Source organism: Leptidea sinapis, chromosome 20, assembly GCF_905404315.1.
Source record: "Leptidea sinapis chromosome 20, ilLepSina1.1, whole genome shotgun sequence".
Classification (NCBI taxonomy): Eukaryota; Metazoa; Arthropoda; class Insecta; order Lepidoptera; family Pieridae; genus Leptidea; species Leptidea sinapis.
Window position 1 is genome coordinate 6,978,497 of NC_066284.1, and position 24,216 is coordinate 7,002,712.

General features: G+C 38.4%; 1 protein-coding gene across 1 annotated transcript; it reads right to left on the minus strand.

The window, feature by feature from the left end:
• Positions 1-21,783: 21,783 nt before the first annotated feature.
• Positions 21,784-23,855, minus strand: LOC126970171 (uncharacterized). Its single transcript, XM_050815949.1, has 2 exons — positions 23,803-23,855; positions 21,784-22,843 (listed from the first exon to the last, which is right to left on the minus strand). Exons 1-2 carry the CDS (start codon positions 23,812-23,814, stop codon positions 21,869-21,871), a joined length of 987 nt encoding a protein of 328 aa, XP_050671906.1. The 5' UTR covers positions 23,815-23,855; the 3' UTR covers positions 21,784-21,868.
• Between the last annotated feature and the right edge of the window lie 361 nt (positions 23,856-24,216).

A 24,216-nucleotide genomic window follows, 5' to 3' on the forward strand; every position in this document is an offset into this window, starting at 1 on the left:
ACTTTAATCAGAGAGCCTAGAATACACAGGTTCTGTAACACTGCAGATGGAACCTCAATATATTTTTTTAAATATATATTTAAAATGTAGTTTAAAGCTTAAAACATAGTAGCACACTTAAATTTTAAGAAGCTTATCTGTATGTGAAGCCGCTTACAATTAAATTATACAAATATTTAAAACGAAAAGAACAAATATTTTCAATTACAGTTATAACAACATAGATCTTATTTTAAACAAAGTAGTATAGAAATCAACAAAATACAAATAGAAAATACTTATCGACTAAAAAGCTAATAATTATAAATTAGTTCTGTACTTACCTAGCCCTAGATAAAATAATATTAATGAATGATTTTGTAAAAAGTACTTTTTTAATGATGACCTATATTTATTTGTATATAATTTTTGAATTTCTATCGGAGTCTGGTTTAAGTATAGAGGAATGACGTACTCTGGGAGGTACCATATATATTAGTAGATTTAGGTTATTTAAATAACATGTTTGTTCCAGAAAACTGAATAGGCTGTTGCGTCAATACAAAACTATAATTTCAAACAAGCGATCTATAGATGTTTTGGAGATACAGTAGCACAATTTAAGAGAAACCTGACATTCTTATTAGTAAAATGTAATGACCTAATTTATAATAAAAAACGCATTGACAAAATATATTGTACCTTTATTGTATTTTAGTGATTAAATTGAAGTGACTGTAGTAGCTTGCAATGATTTGTGGAATTAATTTATCTTTTTATATTGTTTTGACATGTTAGCGCTATAAGACTTCAATTTACTTTTATATAATTAAGAACTAAATTGTTTGTATGTTTATGTGCATGATGTGTTCACCTGTAATTGCAGGAACACGATTTATGAAATTTATGTTACAATCTTATGAATTGTCTTGTGTATTCTGTGTTGGTGGACCTTGAATAAATAAATAAATAAATAAAAATAATAAAATTGTCACAGATGAGGCATAATTTATGTAAATGTGCTCCTTCAACATGTAAACATTAACATCTCTTTGGGAACACCAATTCTTAATCCGTTTGAAATCTGTCAGTTCTTTACGAAAGATATAATAGGATGCATGAGAGGAATCTATCTTAGCCGTGTGCTATAGTCAATAGTTAAAAGCGTGGTATTATTATAATGCCTCCGGTGTTACAAGAGAATCTGGGCGGCGGTGATCACTTAACATCAGGTGACCCTTACGCTTGTTTGTCCTCCTTTAAAATAGATAAAAAATAATAGCAAGCTTAATATGTCCGCAACGTGAAATTAGTATAACATTTATGGTAAGTAAGTTGCCCAATTTTATTATCACATATTTGATTTATTTTGTAGCATAATGTGAGAAGAGTTGTCAGGAATGTAAGAATTACGTCCTTTGATAATAATTACATAGTTAAACGTCTTCTTCTCATTGAAACAATTCTGTCACGTACTGTTTAGCCCACTTTCAAGCTAATCCAGTGCTACCATTAGCATTCAGTTGCAAGCAAATGTTTCGTAGAATTGCAGAAAAAATTTCACAACTCTTTTTCCCAATTTGATACATTTCTCCGAGCGCGCTGCCAAGAATTACAATTGACCAAGCGCAATTCGTCAAATGTTTATTTTATAGCACGTAATTTAAATCGTAATATAAAAGGCTTTACTTTTTCCTGTTCGTCACACAGCTAACTCTTTCGTTGTTAAGGAAGGTCTATTATTACAAGCAAGATGTCTTCTTTCAAATCTGTAAGTTATTTTTAATTTTGCTCCTATCATCTTTTCTATAACAACAATTTCCAGTATAATATTAAAATGCAGATAATCAGTGGAATAATTTGGAAAGGCATACTCATTTGCTATAACCCTACCTCCACCTTTTCATTTCGACCCCTAATTAGGGAAACAATTTTGAACGTTTTGTGAAATCTTTTACTAAGATTTTCACCTCAAAAGCATAGTGTAAACCCAGTTTTAGAACTTGGTTAACATATTCTTAGGAATACTGTACAAATTATAAAATCTATTGCCAAAGAAGGAATTTTATCATCCTATAATTTTTTTTTCTCAGATCGCTCTCATAGTTGCCGTGTTTGCTTCAGTGGAATCCAGCGGAGTTTTACCAGTAGCACCAGCTGCGTTAGTGGCTCCAGCACAAGTGGGATATGCTCATGCTGTGCCACAGAACGTTCCACCGTATGCTGCTCAAATTAACGTAGAAAGCAGAGCTATTAATACGGTTTTACCAGCTGCCGCGTACGCTGCCAGCCCATCTTTCGTAGCCGCCCCTTACGTATCAGCCCCATCTCCGTACTTTCCAAGCCCCTATGCTGCTTCATACGCTCTTCCAGGACCGTTTGCATCAGCTGCATATGCTGCTCCGTATCCATATGCTGCTGCACCATCTCTAATTAGGTCACCTTTTGGATTCGCGCCAACATTTGTGCGATAGATTTAATAGAATAACATCTAGACCTTCCAAATACATGTTAATTAGCCTAAGATTTTTTATACGAGAAATATAAATAATTTGAAATAACTTACAGCACTGTTTTACTCGGTTCAGATATTTCATAAAATTCAATTATTGAGGTTGAGCGTGTTATCAACTGTAAATTAGATCATGTAGCTGAAGCCACAACGTGAGAATTGAACAAGATATATCAAGATTTACGATTGATGCATCACCTGGACGGTTGGCATTACGATTACAGTTAAAAAGGAATATGTCAGGGGCTAGGAATTACATGACGGATTTGTATTACAAAATTTAATTCAATAATTGGGTGTCATATTGAAATCCATAATTATATATCAAAAATAAATCTAAAGCAATAAATTTTTGCAAAATGTATGCTTTCATGCCTCTTTATCCAAATTGTTATTGAGTTATCTTGTGTGTAAGTTCCGCTTATATTTCTTCGATCAATTCAACACGTGTTCATCCTAAGAAGATGTTGACTCGCCAAATTCTGCCACGAGACTCAAACACTTTTCATTCAAGATAACTCAAAAAAAATGGAAATGTAATAATTAGGCTTATAACAAATCCCATGGCGAATGATGAAAATTATATTCTGTCACACACTCGTTATTTCAATTGTTCAACTTCTCCGCATTTTCGTATCTTTGTCGTGTTTTCAAAGAAATAAGTTCAAAGGACACAAGTATAATGACTGAGGGGGCCATGAACTAATGAGATACATCCATCTGAAAACTTATATTTGTGATACAAGTTTTATGAAAGCTACTGTCAAAGTTATTTGTTAAAATTTTATTTTACCAGCTCTGTAGCTATGGGAAAATTATGTGCTATGTCTAGTATCCGGATGGTAGATTGTGTCATTTAATCGAACATTCCGAGTTCGTATCGACTTAATGTGCTTTACGAATTCAAAGTAGTGCCGATGCACGCGATTCTTCCATTCACCAATTCTGCCAATATCAGTTATAAATATACCTAAATTGACAACAACATTATAGTAGCTATAACTTTATTTATATATTTTGTATAAAACAGTCTTCGTATAAAAATAATCAACAATGAACAAGTACTACATTCTAAAGACTAGATTCACTTCCACGCAAACTGTTTGTACACAGGCGCAGGTAAAACTGGCGCTCCAAATGAATACGCTATATGTTTTGCGATTGCTACCGGTTCTGGTACAGCTACTGCAGGAGGAAAAGGTGCTGCAACGGGTCTAACTATTGGTGAGAACGGCGCTACGTTAAAAGCAGGTACTGGTCGGGCATATATAGGTGCTGCGGGTACTGGGGCAAATCTCGGGTATGCAGGCGCAAAAACTGGTGGTGGAGCTACAGGAACGGCAGGAGCTGGAAACACTGGAGCAGGTGCGGGTGCCGGCCATACTGGAGGAGCTACTGGTAACGGAGCATTAAATACAGGAGCTGGGACAACTTGAGCTGGTAGAGGAGGAGGTAGGATTGGAGCTGCAGCTAGCGCAGGTGCCACGGCAGGAAACCCTGGTGATATTGTGTGTATCGACCGTACTGGAGTTGGAAAACTGTAGAATGGGGAATATCGTACCACCGGGAATGATTTAACAGCAGCTACGTGTGCATGCGGTAGAAAGTGTCCCACTCCACTAGCCTGACAGCTAGCTATGACGGCAGCGACAGAAATGATCTGTAAAAAATATATAGATTTAGTTTTTTACAGCCTATGGGATGAGCTGATGATTAAGTTAATTAAGGAGCTGCATCTGGCCAAGTAGAAATAATATGTCCAAGACTTCATAAAGCATCACAAAACAACTATGTTGCTGCTTTAGTTAGAACATAGTTACATAGTTACAAAAGACCACGCTAATGTTCTTCGACTTCACTCTACGCCACTCAACAATAGGTCCGACTTCCAGAAAGCATCTTCATACTTAATAAGGTGATTTTTTTTTGGCAATGACTTCTGGAATACGATGGTTTGATCTCCATATTATGTACCTGTGATTACACCAACATCATAATACCGTTCAAAGTGGAACACAAACAGTTCAATCAGTGCAAATGTATGTGAAGGCAGTTTGTTTTTATAAATTGACTAGCTGATGGCCGCGTCTTATAAATATAATAAGCAAGTTTGGAATTGAATATTATCTCATGTCCTATTCCAGTTCCGGTTCCCGTTTTCACTCCCGTTCCCAACAAATTATATTAATCATATTTCGAGGAAGATTGCTATGGCAAACTAAACTGGTATAGTTAGAACTATAGAGCTATAGCTCATCGACATGTATTTCAGTTTTTCACAAATCCCGCTGGAACCATGGATTTTACCGAGATAAAATCTAGCCTATGTCCTTCCCCAAACTCTAGTCTATCGCTGTATCAAATTTCATCAAAATCGGTTAGGTAGCTCCGGTGTAAGCGGGCCAAACAAACTTACATTTAGTAGTGATAGTAAAGAAACTTACTAATGTTATAGAAGACATTGTGTGTAGATACCACGACTCGGTCTGTGGAGAGGATGTGTTGAATTATGATATTTCAAGTGTCACAAGTGGTTATATAGTTACACCTGTTGCAAGCATTGTCTCTATATCGGTCGGCAACGTTTTCACTTTCATCGACAGGACATATGCATGCTTAATAAGGTGTCACTGTAGACATTAATGCGTACCAAATAGTCACGCGCACAACTGTTATTGGGGAGTTAGATAACAAAACAAGGTTTGTAGGTGATTATAATCGTATTTCATAATCCCCTCCGTCACTCCTTCTGGTTGCATTAGATATATTTGTACTTGTACAATTACCAATAAGAATTATTATAGATCGGCGTCATGTCGGACTGGTGCACGAGAATTTTGTATATTTCATTAGAATTTGCGAGCGAAGGGGCAGTTGTTGTTGTTTGCTTCGTCAGAAGTTATTTAGAAAACATTCTTTTCAATTATAGTGTATTCGAATAACTACAAATCTACGCTTATTTTCCTGAATATTTCTTTAGACGCACGAAGCTTTCTGCTGAAGAAGATTCCTGCCGCCGAATTCCACCTTCACACGACACGCCACAAATTAGGATATCATCCCCACCATCTGGTTGTGTGGCGGTCCTTCACAGTGCGGTTTTCAAGGAGCTTTCTTCCACGTACTCCAATACTCTGGAATGAGCTTCCTTGAGCGATGCGCGTACGATGTACGATTCCTATCTTCCTTTAAGGCCCGCAACGCTCTTGTTATTCCTCTGGTGTTGCAAGATTGCGGCTGAGCGTGGCGTGATGGGCGGCATCGATCATTTAACACCAGGTGACCTATACACTCGTTTGTCATCCTTTTCCATAAAGAAAAGAAGTTTTTTGAGACTGAGCTGTTACACTAACGCTCGCTCGGTTACCGACGTTCAGTCAACTTGAGCCGACTTTACATTCGAGCGCGATAATATGTCAAAAATTAGTAATTAATACACTATTGTAACCTTTAACATGACATAGTGCCCGATGTAGGCCCCCCACAAGAGTAGCCCCCCCCCCACAAGATGGATCGACGATCTGGTCAGTATTGCCGGAATACGTTGGATGAGGGCAGCGCAGGACCGATCGTCGTGGAAATCTTTGGGGAGGCCTTCGTCCAGCAGTGGACGTCTATAATGATGAGTGCTCGATATTATGTCAGCGTGGATTAAAATCTATCTCGGCATGTTAATAAACGATAAAACGCAACATTTCTTTGAATGTCAGTTAGTATCACAATTGACACCATTATTTTAGCCTTAGATAATTTATACTAGATAGAGTCTCTTGCTATTACACAACCGATAAAAACAGGCCAGGAATATTCGTTTAGTGTGCATGACAAAGCTACGTCTTACACTCGTGATTTGTATCACACTTTGTGTTAATGAATTGCTCAAAACAGAGGTTAGTTCAAAAGTCAATTTTTTTCGATGTTTTCACAGCTGTCATAGTCTACCTAGACGTATACTCCAGTATTTTTAGGTAAACTAAGAATAAGGGACAATACCCTTTGTGAATGTGGTCTAGATGAGGGAAACGTGGACCATTTATTCTTCAATTGCCCTTTAACGCAACCTTCTCTGTACAATTTTATACCTCCTGAAGTTCCCCGCCCAGCTTCCTTTAAATGTCTCCTCTCCCTAGTTTTCACTCCTTTTGTATATGTTTGGTGTAAATATATTAAAATAAATAAGATTAAGTTGTAAATAGCACTAAGTACTTATATTAAATAATTTAAGTAATTATATTTGTGTATGTCTGCCCTGTGCTGCCCCGGGGCGTAAAAGGAATAGGGTAGCCCCAGGTCCAAGGGTGTCGTAAGAGGCGACTACGGGCTTTTTGAAAGTGGGAGAGTCACGCTGCCGTCTTATGACGTCAGCACAATCGGGCCAAACTCGTCCTGGTTACTTACCACACTCGCACAGAATACCGGCGTGAAGAAGCGGCCTAGTGCCGCTATGTTTCGCATAGGTTAGAGTCGAGGACCGGAGGCCATTCCCCCCCCCCCCCGTCCCCCCAACAAAATATGAGAGCGGTATTGAAAGAGAAACTACCCCAGGAGGGTACCGGATCTTGAAGAGCCGGAGAATCCCTCCCCGAGCATTCGCGCTCGGGCTGCCCCTCGTATTCTGGGGAGGGCACAGTACCGCGTATGTCACAGGACAAACAGGGCAGCAACACCACGGCACCCCGCTCCACGCTTAACGTGGACTTTTGTAACATCCGGGGAATTCACTCCAACTTAACCACCACCTTGAGACGGCGCAGCCGGCCTTGTGTTTCCTTACGGAGACGCAGATATCTCGACCTAGCGATACGTCATATTTAACGTACCCCGGGTACAAAATTGAGCATAATTTCATGCCTCATACCGGGGTATGTGTGTACGTTAGGGAGGATATCTGCTGTCGCCGTCTCGGCAATTTTGAGGGTAGGGACCTGTCTACTCTCTGGCTCCGCGTAGATTTAAAGGACCGCGTCCGCATCTATGCGTGTGTCTACAGGTCCCATAGTGGTAACGCAGAAACGGATCACCTCATGGACTGCGTTCAAGCGGCATTTGATGACATGCTTGCTCAGATCCCCTCCGCTGAAATCGTAGTCTTGGGTGATTTCAACGGGCACAATGCCGAATGGCTTGGATCACGTACTACAGACCACGCAGGGCGATCTGTGCATAATTTTGCATTGGCGTATGCTCTGTCCCAATTGGTTGAGTCGCCAACGCGGCTCCCGGATGTGGATAGCCACATGCCGTCCTTATTGGATCTTCTGCTGACTACACATCCCGATGATTACCAGGTCTCTGTCGACGCCCCTCTTGGAACGTCCGACCATTGCCTGGTCAGGAGTGTAGTGCCTATCCGACACCAACGTCGCAGACCACCAGCGATCCGCCGCGTATGGCACTACAAGTCAGCAGATTGGGATAGGATGCGTTCCTTTTTTGCATCCTACCCTTGGGGCAGGGTTTGTTTCCCTTCGGATGATCCTAGTGCCTGCGCCGTTGCAGTAGCCGATGTGATACTGCAGGGCATGGATATTTTTATACCAAGCTCTGTAGTACCGATCGGTGGCAGATCACAGCCCTGGTTCGATGCGTCAGTTAAAACAGCATCTGACTGCAAAAAACGGGCGTATCGAACTTGGGTTGCGGCGCTGGGCTCAAAGGATCCGAACTGCAAAGTTCTGAAGAGGAAATATAACCGTGCCTCCAGATTTTTTAAGCGGCAAATCGCCCGTGCGAAATCGAAGCACGTCGTCAAAATTGGCGAGCAGCTTTCCAGCTACGCGACCGGGACACGCAAGTTCTGGTCGTTGTCGAAAGCTGCTCTTGGTAACTTTAACCAGCCGTCCATGCCGCCGTTGCACATGAGGAATGACACCCTGGCCCATACGGCAAAATAAAAAGCCGATCTCCTGTGCACTCTTTTTGCCTCCAACTCGACTCTTGACGACAACGGAAAAACACCGCCGACCATCCCGCGATGTCAGAGCTCCATGCCTGAAGTACAGTTCCGACAGAAGACTGTTAGGCGAGCTCTGTTTTCGTTGGACGTCAGGAAGTCGAGCGGGCCGGATGGCATTTCTCCAATCGTGCTTAGAACGTGTGCCCCTGAGTTGACGCCGGTGCTAACGCGTTTATTCCGGCACTCTTATTCAAAAGGCGTAGTCCCTGATTCATAGAAGTCAGCCCTTGTCCATCCGATCCCAAAAAAAGGAGACAGTTCGGATCCGGCAAACTACAGGCCTATTGCTATTACCTCCCTACTCTCCAAAATCATGGAGAGCATAATTAACCGCCAGCTATTGGTATACCATGAGGGTCACCAGTTGATCAACGACCGGCAATACGGCTTTCGCCATGGTCGGTCGACTGGCGATCTTCTGGTATACCTAACACATAGATGGGCGGCGGCTATTGAAAGCAAGGGGGAAGGCCTTTGATCGTGTATGGCACAAGGCGCTCCTCGCAAAACTTCCATCATTTGGGCTTCCCGAGAGCTTATGCAAGTGGACCTCCAGCTTCCTCACTGGGCGCAGCATACAGGTCGTTGTCGACGGTTATTGCTCGAATCCCAAGCCCGTGAACGCTGGAGTGCCCCAAGGCTGTGTGCTATCTCCCACGCTGTTTCTTCTGCATATCAATGATATGTTGGACACCGCCAACATGCATTGCTATGCAGACGACAGCACTGGTGATGCCGTATACACGGGCCATGCAGGTCTCTCTCGGTAAAACGTCGAGCAGTGCCGGGAGAAACTTGTGTCTTCTATCGAGTCCTCTCTCGAGAAGGTCTCGGAATGGGGTAAGTTGAACCTTGTCCAATTTAACCCCCAGAAGACTCAACGCGTTTGCGCGTTTACCACTAAAAAAACCCCATTTGCCGTATCACCGCTCTTCGAGAACACTTCCCTGAAAGCCTCGCCTAGTATCGGAATACTGGGTCTCGAAATCTCGAGCGATTGCCAATTCCGTGGCAATCTGGAGGGCAAAGCCAAATTGGATTCGAAGAAACTGGGCGTCATAAATAGAGCACGGCAATACTTCAAGCCGGCCCACATTCTAGCGCTCTACAAAGCGCAGGTCCGGCCTCACATGGAGTATTGCTCTCTGGTCTGGCGCACCCCAGTATCAGCTCGATCCATTTGACCGCATGCAACGCAGAGCAGCTCGAATTGTCGGGGACCTAGCGCTCTGTGAACGGCTGGATCACTTGGCGTTGCGTAGAGATGTCGCTTCATTGTGTGTCTTCTACCGCATTTATCACGGGGAGTGTTCCGAAGAGCTGTTCAACCTGATTCCTGCCGCCGAATTTCACCTTCGCACGACACGCCACAAGTTACGGTATCATCCCCACCATCTGGATGAGTGGCGGTCCTCCACAGTGCGGTTTTCAAGGAGCTTTCTTCCTCGTACTACGAAGCTGTGGAATGAGCTTCCTTGTGCGGTGTTTCCGGAATGATACGACATGGGTACCTTCAAGAAAAGCGCGTACACCTTCGTCAAAGGCCGGCAACGCTCCTGTGATTCCTCTGGTGTTGTAAGAGAGTGTGGGCGGCGGTGATCACTTAACACCAGGTGACCCGTACGCTCGTTTGTCCTCCTATTCCATAAAAAAAAATAGTCCTAACAGCATGTATATTTGTTTCAGGTATAAGAAAATAAAACTTGTTTAGTTAGTGATCGGCATCACTACTATTAAAATTAGTAAACAAATACTCTAAGCTTGGTGGTCTACTTTAACGTGACATTGGCAAACTGGTATACCTTCCACAGGAGCCATAATAGGGAGAATAGAGTAGAATACCTAGACGTATAAATGATGTAAAATTTTAGCGTTTATTGATTGGAAACGGTGTAAAGTGAATTCGAAAATGATCCGCGTACGTAAAACAACAAGTAATACTGGTGTACTATTATACTCTCCGAGGTTAAATCCCTGTTTAATAAAAGGAAGTCAAATTTTCAGAAACGTGCCTGCAAACGTTTATTGTGCAATGTTTGAGAGCACCAAAAGCAACGCAAATCTACGCGTGCAAAGGAAACAGTTGTGCTTATTTATGGGTTCTGCGTAATTAAACGCCAACGTAAATTCGTAAACCTTAAAAATAGATGAAATCCTGTATACAATGTCGGGTATGAAACTGCTATGAAAATAGACTTGCTTGTACTCAATTTTTATTATCATGACTGGTCGTAAATCAAAAATATGTTTAAATTTAGGAAATGTCTCATAAGATTTTTCAAAATGGTCGTATAAAATTTACCCAAAAAAGACTTGAAGAAAGAGACGTTGGCAAAATTCATACTTTAATCATATATAAATGATAATAAATAAAATGACAGAGTTATATAATCCGGATAGGAGAAACCACGCAAAAAAAGTAAGGGTTCAAAATATATACCTTATGACTATCGCCAACAACAATGACTGGACCTAGTCTAACAAAGATCTAATGATTATAGATTGATGGGCTACATTTTAAGAAGATCAAAATCCGTCCTCCTTTTCGTACGTACAATCTTTAAAATTTCAGGAAATTATTTCAATTCCTGCCCATGTGAAATTTTATGAGTGACTGTGTGTACACAAAAAAATAGGTAAACGGTTGACCCTAAAAGCGATCCCTGCAACTTCCCGCTAATTCCATACCTAAACGCTTCAAATTGTACTTGCAATGATTTTCAGTTCTTCGAGCTCCAAAAAATAATTTGTATGTTTTGAACGCTCCGAGCTCAAAAGTCTGGTAAATAAAACACTACTTTTCACCACGTCCTAGTAAAAAAAGAAGGACTCCGCGCCGTGATATTAGCAAGTGAAGCACCTTTATGCTAGTGTGTGTGCGGTTATGGGGTATACCAGTTACACAATTTTTTCTCCCTTAGATAATCATTTATCCACAATTACTTTTATATTATTGTTTTTACACTTTTTCACAACGCACAACGGCATTTTCAAAATATTTTATTGCGACGCAAACTGATCTGTCACAGACGATGTTAAATGTCATAATGGCGGCCTATCGGCTTGTATTAGTGTAAGTGTATGCGTGGGGCTATGAATATACACGTTTACCGGCTTGTTTTGGTGCCTCACTGTTATGTAAGGTGACACGGAGTCCTTATTTTTTTACTCGTCCATGTTTTTCACAAACAAACTCGACATCCAAATTCGACGCCCTGAAGTTAGTTTTTGAACTGTCAAAGTCTTCAGGCTCCCGGATCCTTTTGATTTGATTGATTCGATTTTATTATTTTATGGTATGAAAGTCTTTAATTTTAATTATGAGTGCAACTTTGTAATACAATAATCATAATAATGAATCTATTAATATTCCAAATTTCAATTGTATAATTCAATACACGCATTAATATTCGAGCTGTAGGTGTTGCTATCTATAACAATGTGAATGATACAACCATAGAGAAGGGATGGATATTTACGTAAACAACTAATAATTGCAATTGCAAGAATTTCAACTTCTGTTTTTGATATACAGGGAACTATTATTGGAGATTATAAAGGTTCATATGCAACGGTTGCAGCTTTCCGCACGCAGGTCAGTGTCGAATCCGATCTGGTTACAAGTTGCCCCATTAACTAACAACTAACAATGGCTTATATTAACATGCCGAGAAAGGCTTAAAATGTGAGTACACGTTAACGAAGTAATGACCACGGCTAGTCATAATATACTAGCAATGCCCCGCGGTTTCACTTGCTTAGATACCGATTTCGTGGTTGTGGAAAGTCTACTAAATTACTATAGATTTATTTTTACTAACAAAAGTTTTATATCACTATTTTATTATTGCATTATTTTCTTTAGATTGACATTTTTTAATTCATCATATCGTTTATATAGTATTTATCCGATTTTAATAATTTATATAGTATTTTACATGTATTAAAACAGTCTTGCGATAAGGATGGGTACAGAGGTGTAACTACAGTTGGACATATGGATTGTGGACTTTTTCGTGGATATTGATACGTTCTATAATACTGTAGTACATTTTTTTTGTTCTATCATATTGATGACACACGCGATGACAGATTTTATATATGTAACTTTTTCACACCTTGGGTTATATTATTGTATTTTTATTAGGGATCCTTGATTTTTTTAAATGCAATATAGTCTTTATCACTCGGTGACGTTGTGAAAAAATTTTTGAAATGGTTCCAGTACTTTTTGTGTAAAAACATTACAAAGATATATACAAAAACACAAATGTACAACTTTATAATATTAGTTTGGATTAAAGGCTACCCCACACAGGCACCTTATTATAGGTCGATAATATCGCATGCGTTATTGCGATGATGCGTCCCGATTCCTTGTACACAGCTGCGTTTTTATCGTCTGATATTTCTTACGAGAGATCTCAGGTATGCAAAAAAAAGTCAAGGAAATGCACGCACACAAGCAAGACTCCAACAAGTCTGCACATATTTGAGTGTTCTTTCGCTTTATTGCGTATTTAAAAATATGTAAGCACTGTCAAACTGTCGATAAAACCAAACGTCCTACATACCACCACGAACCAACGTTATTATCGCAGGTGTGTGTACGGTCGTTTGCGTCCTGATACAAAACATCCTAGAACTTATATCGGAATATCGCAGGACGCAGAAACGCATTGTCCTACTTCCATTGCGGCGTTATTATTGCAGTGTGTGTCCATGGCTATCCTAATACAAAAGGTACTGAAAGCAGATATCTCAATAACGACTTTATCGACCTATAATAACGTGCCTGTGTGGGAGAGCCTTAAAGGAATCTTTCATGCTTTGGTTTCATAGCACTACAATATGTTAGTTAGTCTACTGTGTTGTAAGGCTGATCTTCAAACCCCTATCTAAAATAAGCAAATATTTCGGACGTGGGGAGAAATGATCTTGTACATTCAGAAAAAATATTTATGAATATGATTCGTTACATTAGATAATCACGGCTCTATTCAATGTTTGACGATAATGCTTGTAATCTGTTGCTCGGATATCTGCCTCATACAAAATACCAATCTTTATTTTTATTTATATCACAGATATAATCCGTCATGTACTCGTAGATACCGAGCGCCATTGTATTTCAATTTTCCTCCTACGTATCTAATTTATTTATAGAATAAAAATAGAGTAGAACGTGATAGGGCAGGTTTCATATTTAAAATAATTGTGCAAAAATACCTTTAACTCCTACCACTCAGTCACTTTCCCAGTGGGAGGCTTCTTTGCACAGGATGCCGGCTAGATTATGGGTATCACATACATGGGGTTATTTCTGCCGTGAAGCAGCAATGTGTAAGCATTTCTGTTTCAGTCCGAAGGGCGCCATAGGTAGTGAAATGACTGGGCAAAAGAGACTGAACATCTTATGTCTCATGGTGACGAGCAAAATTTGAGAGCCGCTCAGAATTTTTGGATTTTTCAGTAATCGGAAACGGCACTCCATTGTAATAGGCAGGGCGTTTCAATTACTATCAACTCAAAAACCGCTTTTCATAAAAAAAAATACAATCGATCCACACATATTTGTAAATGAATAAAAATTATTTGCCATGTAATTGAGGAACGGTTTTATTATTAAGTTTTATAATTTATCCTAGGGCGACTAGAGGTGCAGATGGGGAATAATATGAGATAGGAGCTGCCGCAGCCACATAGGGTGATGGGGCAATAAGTCTAGCTGCCGGGGCTAAGTAAGGGGCACTTATCACAGGATAAGCCTCGTTGAAGTTTCTTGCGATGTACTGCGAGCTTGAAGCTGTCACGATGGGTGCGGGGGCAGCGACTATTGCGGCTGAGGTGACCAGCGAACCTGGCGCTACCAGAGCTGCTGGGGCAATACTTGGCTTCGACGCAGCAACCGCTAGTGTGGCAATGAAAAAGATCTGCAAAAAAAAATACAAAATAATAAAACAATTTGTACAAGAAATAATTTAATATATTTGTCTTAATAGCTTTTGAAACTATCCATTTTTAACTTTTAAGGTGACGTTTGCAGTAGAGATATCATTGGTCCAATCATGGTATAATACCTAAATGATCATTTTGTGATCATTTTAAAGAAATAAACATTTTGACTGTTGCTGAACCACATTAAGTAATTTGCTATAAACTATGACAATCATAATATTAACACGAGGAACAAATATAAACTTGTTTTGCCTACTACTCGTTGATGTCGAGTTAGTAAGTCTTTTATTGGGCGATGTATATGCTTTTACAATTTCATCTCAGAAAATGTACAAAACAAATGTGTTACGAAATTTAAAAGAATTGTTAAAAAACGTTTGTGTGGGAAACGTTATTATAATATAAATGATTTTCTTAACTTAACCACAGACTGGGAAGAAGACCTTAAGGCTCTTTAATAACAAATGTTTACTGGAGGATATTACATTGTAATCTATATTATTATAAAAAAAAGCCTTCCTGAGTTGCTTGCGCTCGTACTTCTCAGGTCTGAGGCAGTCTATTTTGAATGGGTGGTAGTTTTTGACATTCAATAACTGATATTGAATAAAATATTTGAATTTGTGATATTTTATAATTCAGATCATATTTTCCCTTTATATGAATTACTAAATGACTTATCAGTAATTAAAATGTATAAAAACAACGCCGTACCTTTCCAATCATTTTGACTTGTATTCTGTTGCGATGGTCAAAGATCTAAAGTAGATGTGTGACGCCTAGGGATAATGTAAGGCTTTTATACATTTGAAGTAAGATTCACCTTGTGAAGTTTCATAACTGTTGCGATGTGGGCGATTTACGCTACGCACGAATTGAGGACGAACGCACTACGTTTTAATATTATATAAATTGGTGAGTAACGGAGTTCAATTGATCGGTAATGGGACGTTTTGAGAATGACGTACACAGTTCGTATTGGTAAAGTTTTGTTTGATATTGGTCTGCGTGTAGTCGGGATAAAGTAAACATTAGTGCTCATAATCGTTTACGTTGAAACTATTACAGCGACGCTTGCTTACAATATTACATCTATAATATAAAAATGAATCGCTGAATGTGTTGCTAAGCGCAAATCAAAAAGCGAGAGCAGCTGAACCGATTTCGCTAATAATTTTTTTATAATATTCCTTGAAGTAAGAAAAATTAAAAAAATTGCCCGAAAAAGTCTACAAACAACACGTCATTTCTATATTCTCATACAAAAGATTCGTAATAATACTTAAAATCAATTTGAACTGTAATAGCATACCATAAAGTTTAAGTGTTAGTGGAGGGGTTCCGGGAAGGCAAAATAATTGAGTGACGTTAGTATCGTATAAATATTAATGTCAATAAGTACGGCTTGCAGTCATTAAGTGTTTGAGATATAAATCTAGAATGGTCTATGGTATGTAGCCTGTTCCCGTGGTGGAAAACCATCTGCTCTGTTTGTTTACGCGCCAGGTAATCAAACAAAAATATCGTTTACCATTAAGTAAATAAATAAAATAAAATAAAAATAACTTTATTTAATTCCACAATAGTTACATAAAATTACTTAGTATGATATTTACTAATTATATTACTAATTAACTTTAATAAATCTAATACTAATGCAATTTTGATCTCCTTCTAATTTGGACTCTCTTAGGGTAAAAGCCTCCTCTAAAGAATTCAATTTTTCTCTATCTTGAGCAATGGTCATCCAGTCTCTCCCTCTTTTGGATACAATCTCGTCTTGCCACCGGGCGCCCAGGCGGCCTCTACTTCTCATGCCTTGCGGTCCTTTCCATTTTGTGGTGTAAATTATCCATCGATTGTCATCGTATCTCCCAACATGGCCAGCCCATCTCCATTTGGGACTTTGAGCGAAGTGTAGACCATCCTTTACCTTGGTTATTTCCGAATTATTATGTTTCTTACTCTATTACCATAAAATAGTACAATAAAATTGAAACTTAACTTAGAATAAGTAAAAATAAAATGAAGTGTAATAAGTAGTAATCATAATAAGAAATCAGAAATTTTAATTTTCATTGTGATTTTTAGTGAATATTGTAATTGTTGACTTATCAACTTTCTTTTTTTATCTTACTAGCTGACCCGGTGGGCCGAATAGCACAATAAGTATTTATAAAAATAAAATAAAATAAATAATTAAGGACTTTTAGGCGGTACGAAGTTAGCCGTTCATGAGATAATTACGAGCATACCAGAATATTTAATATAACCGAAAATAAACTTAAAATTGATGATGGAATTAAACTAATTAACACTACTCTTGTGGATGAATATGCAATGTTTGATGAGCGAGGAACGAACCTAGAACTCAATTTTTGATAGAAATTTATAGTATTTGTAAAATAATAATAAAACAATAATTTTACACATTGAAAAAGATTTTCACTTTTAGAAAAACAAAACATGTGTGCAAATTAGACGTGGTAGAAGTGAAACCTTAAAAAATTTTGTTTCAAGATAATGAGACGAATGTAAAATTTCTTATTTTTTTTTTATTTTTTGATTTTTAGGGAATTTGAAGTACACTAACTAACAATTTGTCTAAATATGTGTAGATATACAAAACTTTTCAATGCAGCAATGAACGTAAGCGCTTTGCAATTTGATTACAGACAGAAATCCTGCCCATCATATTTGACTACGACAATTATTACTTGACCATATCTATGTTATGGTAGATGACTTAAATACCGGATAGCATAAAAAAGATTCGGCCGAGTATCGTTAATTTGCTCCTAAGAATTGAAGAGTTCCGTTACTTTGTCATGGATTCCGTTATCAGAACCTAACCAAACTCTCACCAAACTATCTTTGAATTATATCCTTTCCAATAAAAAAAAAATCATCGAAATCGGTTGGCGCGATATTGAGTTATTCGTAAATTTATCATCCACTTTGCTATGCGTATATACGTATGTATAGCAAATTTAAGACTTTTATGGTTTTCTCATGGATACCACTGTCAGATCTGGACCAAATTACAATGGGACCACACGGGAAGGACCAGCTTAGAATTATCAAAATCGGTTCACCCTGTCGAAAGTTTTGAGGTAACAAACATAAAAGAAACATCTCGACGAATTGAGAAGCTCCTCCATTTTTTAAGTCGGTTAAAGAGGCATTTATTTTCTCAAAATTGATTCCTTTAGAATTATTTTTGATGTCATTTCTACTATACTACCGCTTCGGAAACAAATGGCAAACCCAGCATTTTTTTTGAGCTTTTTTTTAATGAAATATACAACATTGTACTGTCATTGCTGTTTCTATAAAATAATCATAATCTAGTCCCAGGCTGTCCGATCACTTAGATATTCAGCTGTGGAGTAGTAGGATTTACGACAGAGCCATTATTAAATAAAACATTTAAATTTATTTATAGATAATGCGTGAACAGTGGCTGGGAGTTTATTATAGAAGTGTAATACATGTATCTTATGAAGCCTACTAAAATTAGTTACAAGGATTTGTTCCTGTTTGGCCCCGGGCTTTTCGTCCCACGTTAATTTTTATTCCTGTTTCAGGTTACTTCATAGTTTGTTCTTTTAGTACAGCCAGAAAAACAAATGTGAATTACAATAATATTCTTTTTAAGTTTTTATTTTCTCGCCTTGTCGTATTTTCGTATCTATTGTATAAGAGGATGGGCTCGCCTCTCTTAAGCCGTATAAAACTTAAATCAAATTGAGAAGTACATGGTGAGCAACTCTTATCTGATCAACAATATGTTATAACAAAATTATTATGTTTAATGCTTTTAAAAATACCCTCCTTTACATTTTAACATTTTTTCATGCGATCGAACCATTCTTTAAACAGGAGGACCACAGATCTGAAGGCATGTTTTCTACGTGCTGATTGAACGATCTTCGGAATTGGTAAAAGTTAAACCTCTCATCATCTTTGATTTTGGGGAATATACATCATCACGAAGAATCATCAGAAGCATCAATCACAGGGGATAGGTCGGGGCTATGTGCAGGATGGGTGAAGAGTTGTACTTTTTCTGTAGCTAAAAATGACTTAGTTTTGTTAGCCGTGTGTGAAGAAGCATTGTCATGATGTAGGACAACGCGGCTTTTAGGTCGTCTTCCGCAAACTTTTTAACACCCTGGGTAAACAAATGGTAGAATACCACTCGGCACTAACACTCTTTTGATCTTCAAGTGGAAATCTGCAGACGGGACCCGTAGCTGAGAAAAAAAATGCGGTAATTTTTTACCAACCTTCGGTCTCACTTTTGTTGGCCTGTTCTCGTTTTCAAACACCCATTCACAAGATTGCTGTTTTTTTCAGGTTCAAAACAGTAAATCCACGTTACGTCTCCTGTAACAATGTCATAAACAGCATTTGATATCTGTGGTCGTACTTAATTAGCATCTGTGAGCACGATTCCACGCGAGCCTGCTTCTGCCCCGCTGTCAGTTCATGAGGGATCCAACAACAACAAAGTTTCCTCACTTTCAATTCTTCGTGTAAAATTTTCTGAATTTGGCTCATACCAATCCCCAATAGTCGTCGAATTGTCTCATAGGTAATCCGTGGGTTTTCTTCAATTAGTCGCTTAACAGTAGCCACATTATTTTCGTTGACGGCAGTTGAAGGCCGCCCGTCACGAAATTCGTCATGTAAAGAAACCCAACCTCTCTCAAATTTAGCAAACCATCGCCTCACGGTGCTCAAGCAAGGTGTTTCTCTCCCAAAAGCATTTTGAAGACGAGCGGCACAGTTTTGCGAAGAGAGAGAACTTTTAAAATCATAAAATATCATCACTCTAAAATCTTTTCAACTTAATTCCCTTTTTGGTTGCGTACGTAGAACTTAGATGTGTGATAAAAAACAATTGATAAATGATTTTGTTATTTTTTTTTTATTACTCAGAAGGTTGCAACGTTTCAAAAAATATAACTTTCGAAATTCAAATAGTTCCGATTAGCCCTATGTATTGTCATAAAATCCCAAAAAAAAGCCCTATGTATTGTATGCATTTAACGATTAAAAATAATAATTCTTCTAAACCCCACGCTTTTTTTACAATAAAATAATTTTTTTTTACTCTATTTTCAATTTAAATTTATTTTCTATTTTTTAGTTGATTTTTATATAAAGCGTGCTTTTTAGTTTTTTTTTAACTATTATTTATTTTTAATTTTTTAGTGAAATTAGTGTAATGTCATCGGTCCTCGATAAATCTACAAAGTTTGAACGAAATCTAGCCGTCTAAAGTGGGTCAAAATCGCGCCCAAAGAAGTCGGTTACAAACATACAAACATACAGGTGAAGCTAATATAAAGCGTATAATAACATGACTGAATTAAAAAAAAAACGAAGAAGAACAATCGGAAGAATGAAAAAATGAGACACCCAGACAGTGGCCATGATGAGCGGCACTCATTACCAAGAAATGTGTCTTACATCGCCCTAAAAATAATACGTCTCATTGACATTCACATGTTCCTAGCACGGCTATGAATAATACGATACTTTGATGTAAACAAAAGGACACCATTACAATTATTATTACCGTAGGTTATTAGGGCAAATTATTGCGATGTCAAATAATAATAACAAATAAATTAATTAAATTAACACTTCAATCTTCAAAAACACTACATAATATATAAGTTTACCAAAGATCTGGTATAAGAAAATTGTTTATTAGCCTAAGTTGGTAGGAAAACGAATTATTGTTTACAGTTCCAGATCTTTTTTTTTTTAGCGTACGGGTCTCTTGCAACACCAGAGGAATCACAAGAGCGTTGCCGGCCTTTAAGGAAGGTGTACGCGCTTGTTTTGAAGGTACCCATGTTGTATCGTCCCGGAAACACCGCATAAGGAAGCTCATTCCACAGCTTTGTAGTACGTGGAAGAAAGCTCCTTGAAAACCGCACTGTGGAGGACCGCCACACATCCAGATGGTGGGGATGATATCCTAATTTGTGGCGTGTCGTGCGAAGATCTTATCGACGGTAGAAATCTTAATGAGAAGGTAACTTCTTGCGGACGATTGTCGCGCGCATAACATTGCTATGTACGCTTGAAGCTTGCTTGAAGGACTTGTGGAAAATGACGGCAATACGCATAAAATAAAGAATCTCATGTTCTTTTTCTATATTTTTTGGATTGTAGTATTCCTTGTCATATTTACTGTTCATCGTCTTCGAGTTACCTTCTCACCCCCTGTTTGAGTGCGGAAGGAGGGTGTCAGGACTGAGCCCTACACCCTGACTCTTCTTCTCCCAAGACCGTGGGAGAGTCTTTGGGTAATTAGGATGTCAGTGCTCGGAACACAACGTTAGTTTTTGTTTGTATTTTTTATTTATTTGCGTCCTTACTAGTAGCTAGTCAGTCAGTTACTCCTTTGACGTTTTCGGTCTCTTGCTTGGATTGCTGTCCTCCTCTTCGTCAATGACGTCTCTCGAGTATGCCTTAATTTTTCTCCAACACTCCTCATCCGGGGGTCTTGCGTGTAGCGGGACAATTCTCACCAGAGTAACATTTACTGCTTTTTTGCACTACTACAAGTAGAATACCCGTATAACAAATATTTATATGTTGTGTGAACTTGATTCTCTTAATCAATTGCAGTGTTAGCCATCTAAAACTTTTATACAAAAAAAAAACACCCACATAAAACATGTCTAAACTAAACCAGGTAGGTACTAAGTAAAATTAAACTTTACTACATATTTTTGATATTTTGACTAATGACTACTTCAAATCAATATATTTCTTATTGTTATGATATTAGTTATAATATAGAAGGATAATATATTATAGTCTTACATCTTTGTGCCGTTTGGTGTCGAGACACTTCTCTCGAGATCTTCTCGCTTCAATAAGGCTATTGGCAACCCAAGCGCTGGCAGCTATTTCGGTCAACGGATCAGTCTAGCTATCCAGCGCGGAAATGCTGCCAGTATTCTTGGTAAACTTTCCCGTAATGATAGTTTTAATTTAATGTAATCATATTATTATAAATATTGTTGTAAGATTTGTTTTGTTTGAATAAATATCGATAGTATAATCTATAGGCATTGAATGTCGTAATTTGATGTTTAACTTGGCACCAACTTCAAGATGTTGCAGAGAAAGGAGAGTGTAAATGCTTAATAACTACTTACTCGCTGGTGATCTATGAGTCACCTGAGAGGCGACATGTTGAACATGGCTGTTAGTCTAGTCAACAAATTCAAAAATGTTCAAAATTCTTGACAATGCTCTTATGAATAAGAGCAATGCCTCATTCAATTTGAATGGCGTTTAATAAGTTATGGTTTTGGGTTAGAACACGTACAGAATAATAAAACAAAACTTAAAAAAATATAAATTATTGTATTTACATCCGCAGTTACAGTGTGCATATTAACAAGTGTATATTTTCTATTAAATAAAATAAATTATAATCTAGGTGGCTGCGTGAATGGTCTATTAAATGGTCTAAAAGTTGTTGGTTCAGGATCTCTAGGACTTCTTAACGATGTTTGAAGGCTTTTTCTTGAGCTATATTTTAATTTTGAAGGAACTTTGTATTTTATCAAACCAGCAGGGACTGTTATAGTGCGTATCTTGAGACGCGCCGACACTGGCCGGATGATAATTTTTGTTTTTGGTATGAAGGTGTGGAAATGTGGAATGGCTTTTAGTGAGCTGTGATGATGAGCATCGTGGTGATGGTGTTGAAGATTAAGCGGAGGCGGTGCGATGTATGTCAGAGGAACTGGAACTATTTCAATGTTTGTTTTTATTTTCTGCGGCTTTTTAACTGGTAGTTGTTGAGGTGGCACTTGGTACTGTCTGAAGTTGATATTCTGAGCTGAAGGAAGCGCTTGAATGAAGCCATTGTCAATGTTGGATGGCAGTGCTGTTGTTACTTCTGGTTCTTGAGTGGATTTCACTGTTGGCTGAGGTAACGTCGGTTTTGGTGTCGTCGACTCTCTGTTCGGGTTTTCTGTCGGGAAGTCGTTTGCTGGCTGTGGTAGCACAAATGCTGGTGGAAGTCCAAACGGGTAAGGAGGCAATAGAATAGTGGCAACTGGTGCCGCATGAGCCGTAGCGATTGCTATGGCAATGTTTGGGTTCGCTCCATTTTGCGGAGGAATTGCTGGAGCAGGAAGCACTGTTGTTCTTGTAGCCTCTACAACTACTGGCGGTGGTTGAGCTGCGGGAACCACTGGGTGAGCTGGTTGAGGGGCTGGTAGGAACGGTAATGGTTCAAATACTGGGGCTGCCTGTACCAATCTGTTGAATACCCTCTCGAAGTACTGAGAGCTGGCTGCAGTCACTACTGGAGAGGAGTCAACTGCTGCCACAGGGTGAACGTCGTGTACTCCCGAACTGTGTGCAAGCCCACATGCTATCGATAGTATTATAATCTGCAAGAAACATCACAAATGATAAAGAATTTTATATTTAAATTATATCTACAGCACGAGACAATAACTATACTTTAGGGCGTCGTCATGTCTGGCGAAAAAATAACATAAAAAATAAATATTAATTAGTAAATTTGACCGAAAGTTACGTCGCGGAAGTAGGGAGCGGAGGGGAGGAATTGATACGCCCTGCCCATTAAAACTCAGTACTGCTCAGGATTCTTGAAAAACACAAAAATTCTGAGCGGCACTACAATTGCGCTCGTTACGTTGAGACATAAGATGTTAAGTGTCATTTGCCCAGTAATTTCACTAGCTACGGCCGGCGCCCTTTAGACCGAAACATAATAATGCAAACACATTACTGCTTCACGGCAGAAATAGGCGCCGCTGTTGTACCCATAATCTAGCCGGCATCCTGTGCAAAGGAGCCTCCCACCGGTATATGATATGAATACATTATATAAAATAGGAGATTTTATTTTTATCAATAAAGTTTCTGTGTGCAATTAATGTCACGGAACTTATACAATAAAACATTTTTTGTCATTATGTTTGTCTTTTCTTTTTGTCTATTCCGGATAATTTTCTAAACGAAATGAACCCTGATTTCATGGGACGTTCAGTATCTCTTTATATAAAGTGAAAGAGCCAGGCTGTTTATATTTTAGAAAAAAAATCTACGCAAACAAAATAATACCAGTAAGTTAGCCACGTAAACAAAAGATAACGGAGGCGAAGTCGCAGGCGATTGCTAGTTAACAATAAATCACAAAATAAATGCCGTCTTTCAATGTATAAGAAGGTAAAAAATAACCGCAACGACGTTTGAAGATAAAAAGTGAACAGGGATAAAATGGATTTATGTATAATTGTTTGATAATTCTTTGATCTGTGATATTTTCATTGCCAGTGCTCTAAATAAGAAGTAAAATATGTCTATTATTTAAAAATGTTACCTCCACAATCATTGTAACAGGCGCCCCCTTTCAGCGACCGCTTATACACTAAATGCGGTCGTTTGATAATATAACAGGCTCTTTTATAGAGGTAGGTGTAACATATTTTAGACGGCCGTGTGGCAACGCGGCCCCTGCACTGGAATACCTAATGGTTCTATGGGACAAGAACCTTGATGCCTACGAAAATCGTATTGAAACGATGTGAGAATAATAAAACATAGCCGAGCAGATGGGAAAGCCTTCTAACCGTGACCAGAAATATGTTTATTAATTAGCTAACTCTTACATAACAATATTTGTAGATTGACACGATGTTTTCGAGTGCTTTCGTTTTACTATTGTATGGGGTTCTAATTTATTTAAGTTTCCTCAATATACGTGGGTGAAGGATTTTCTTCTTCTTCACACAGA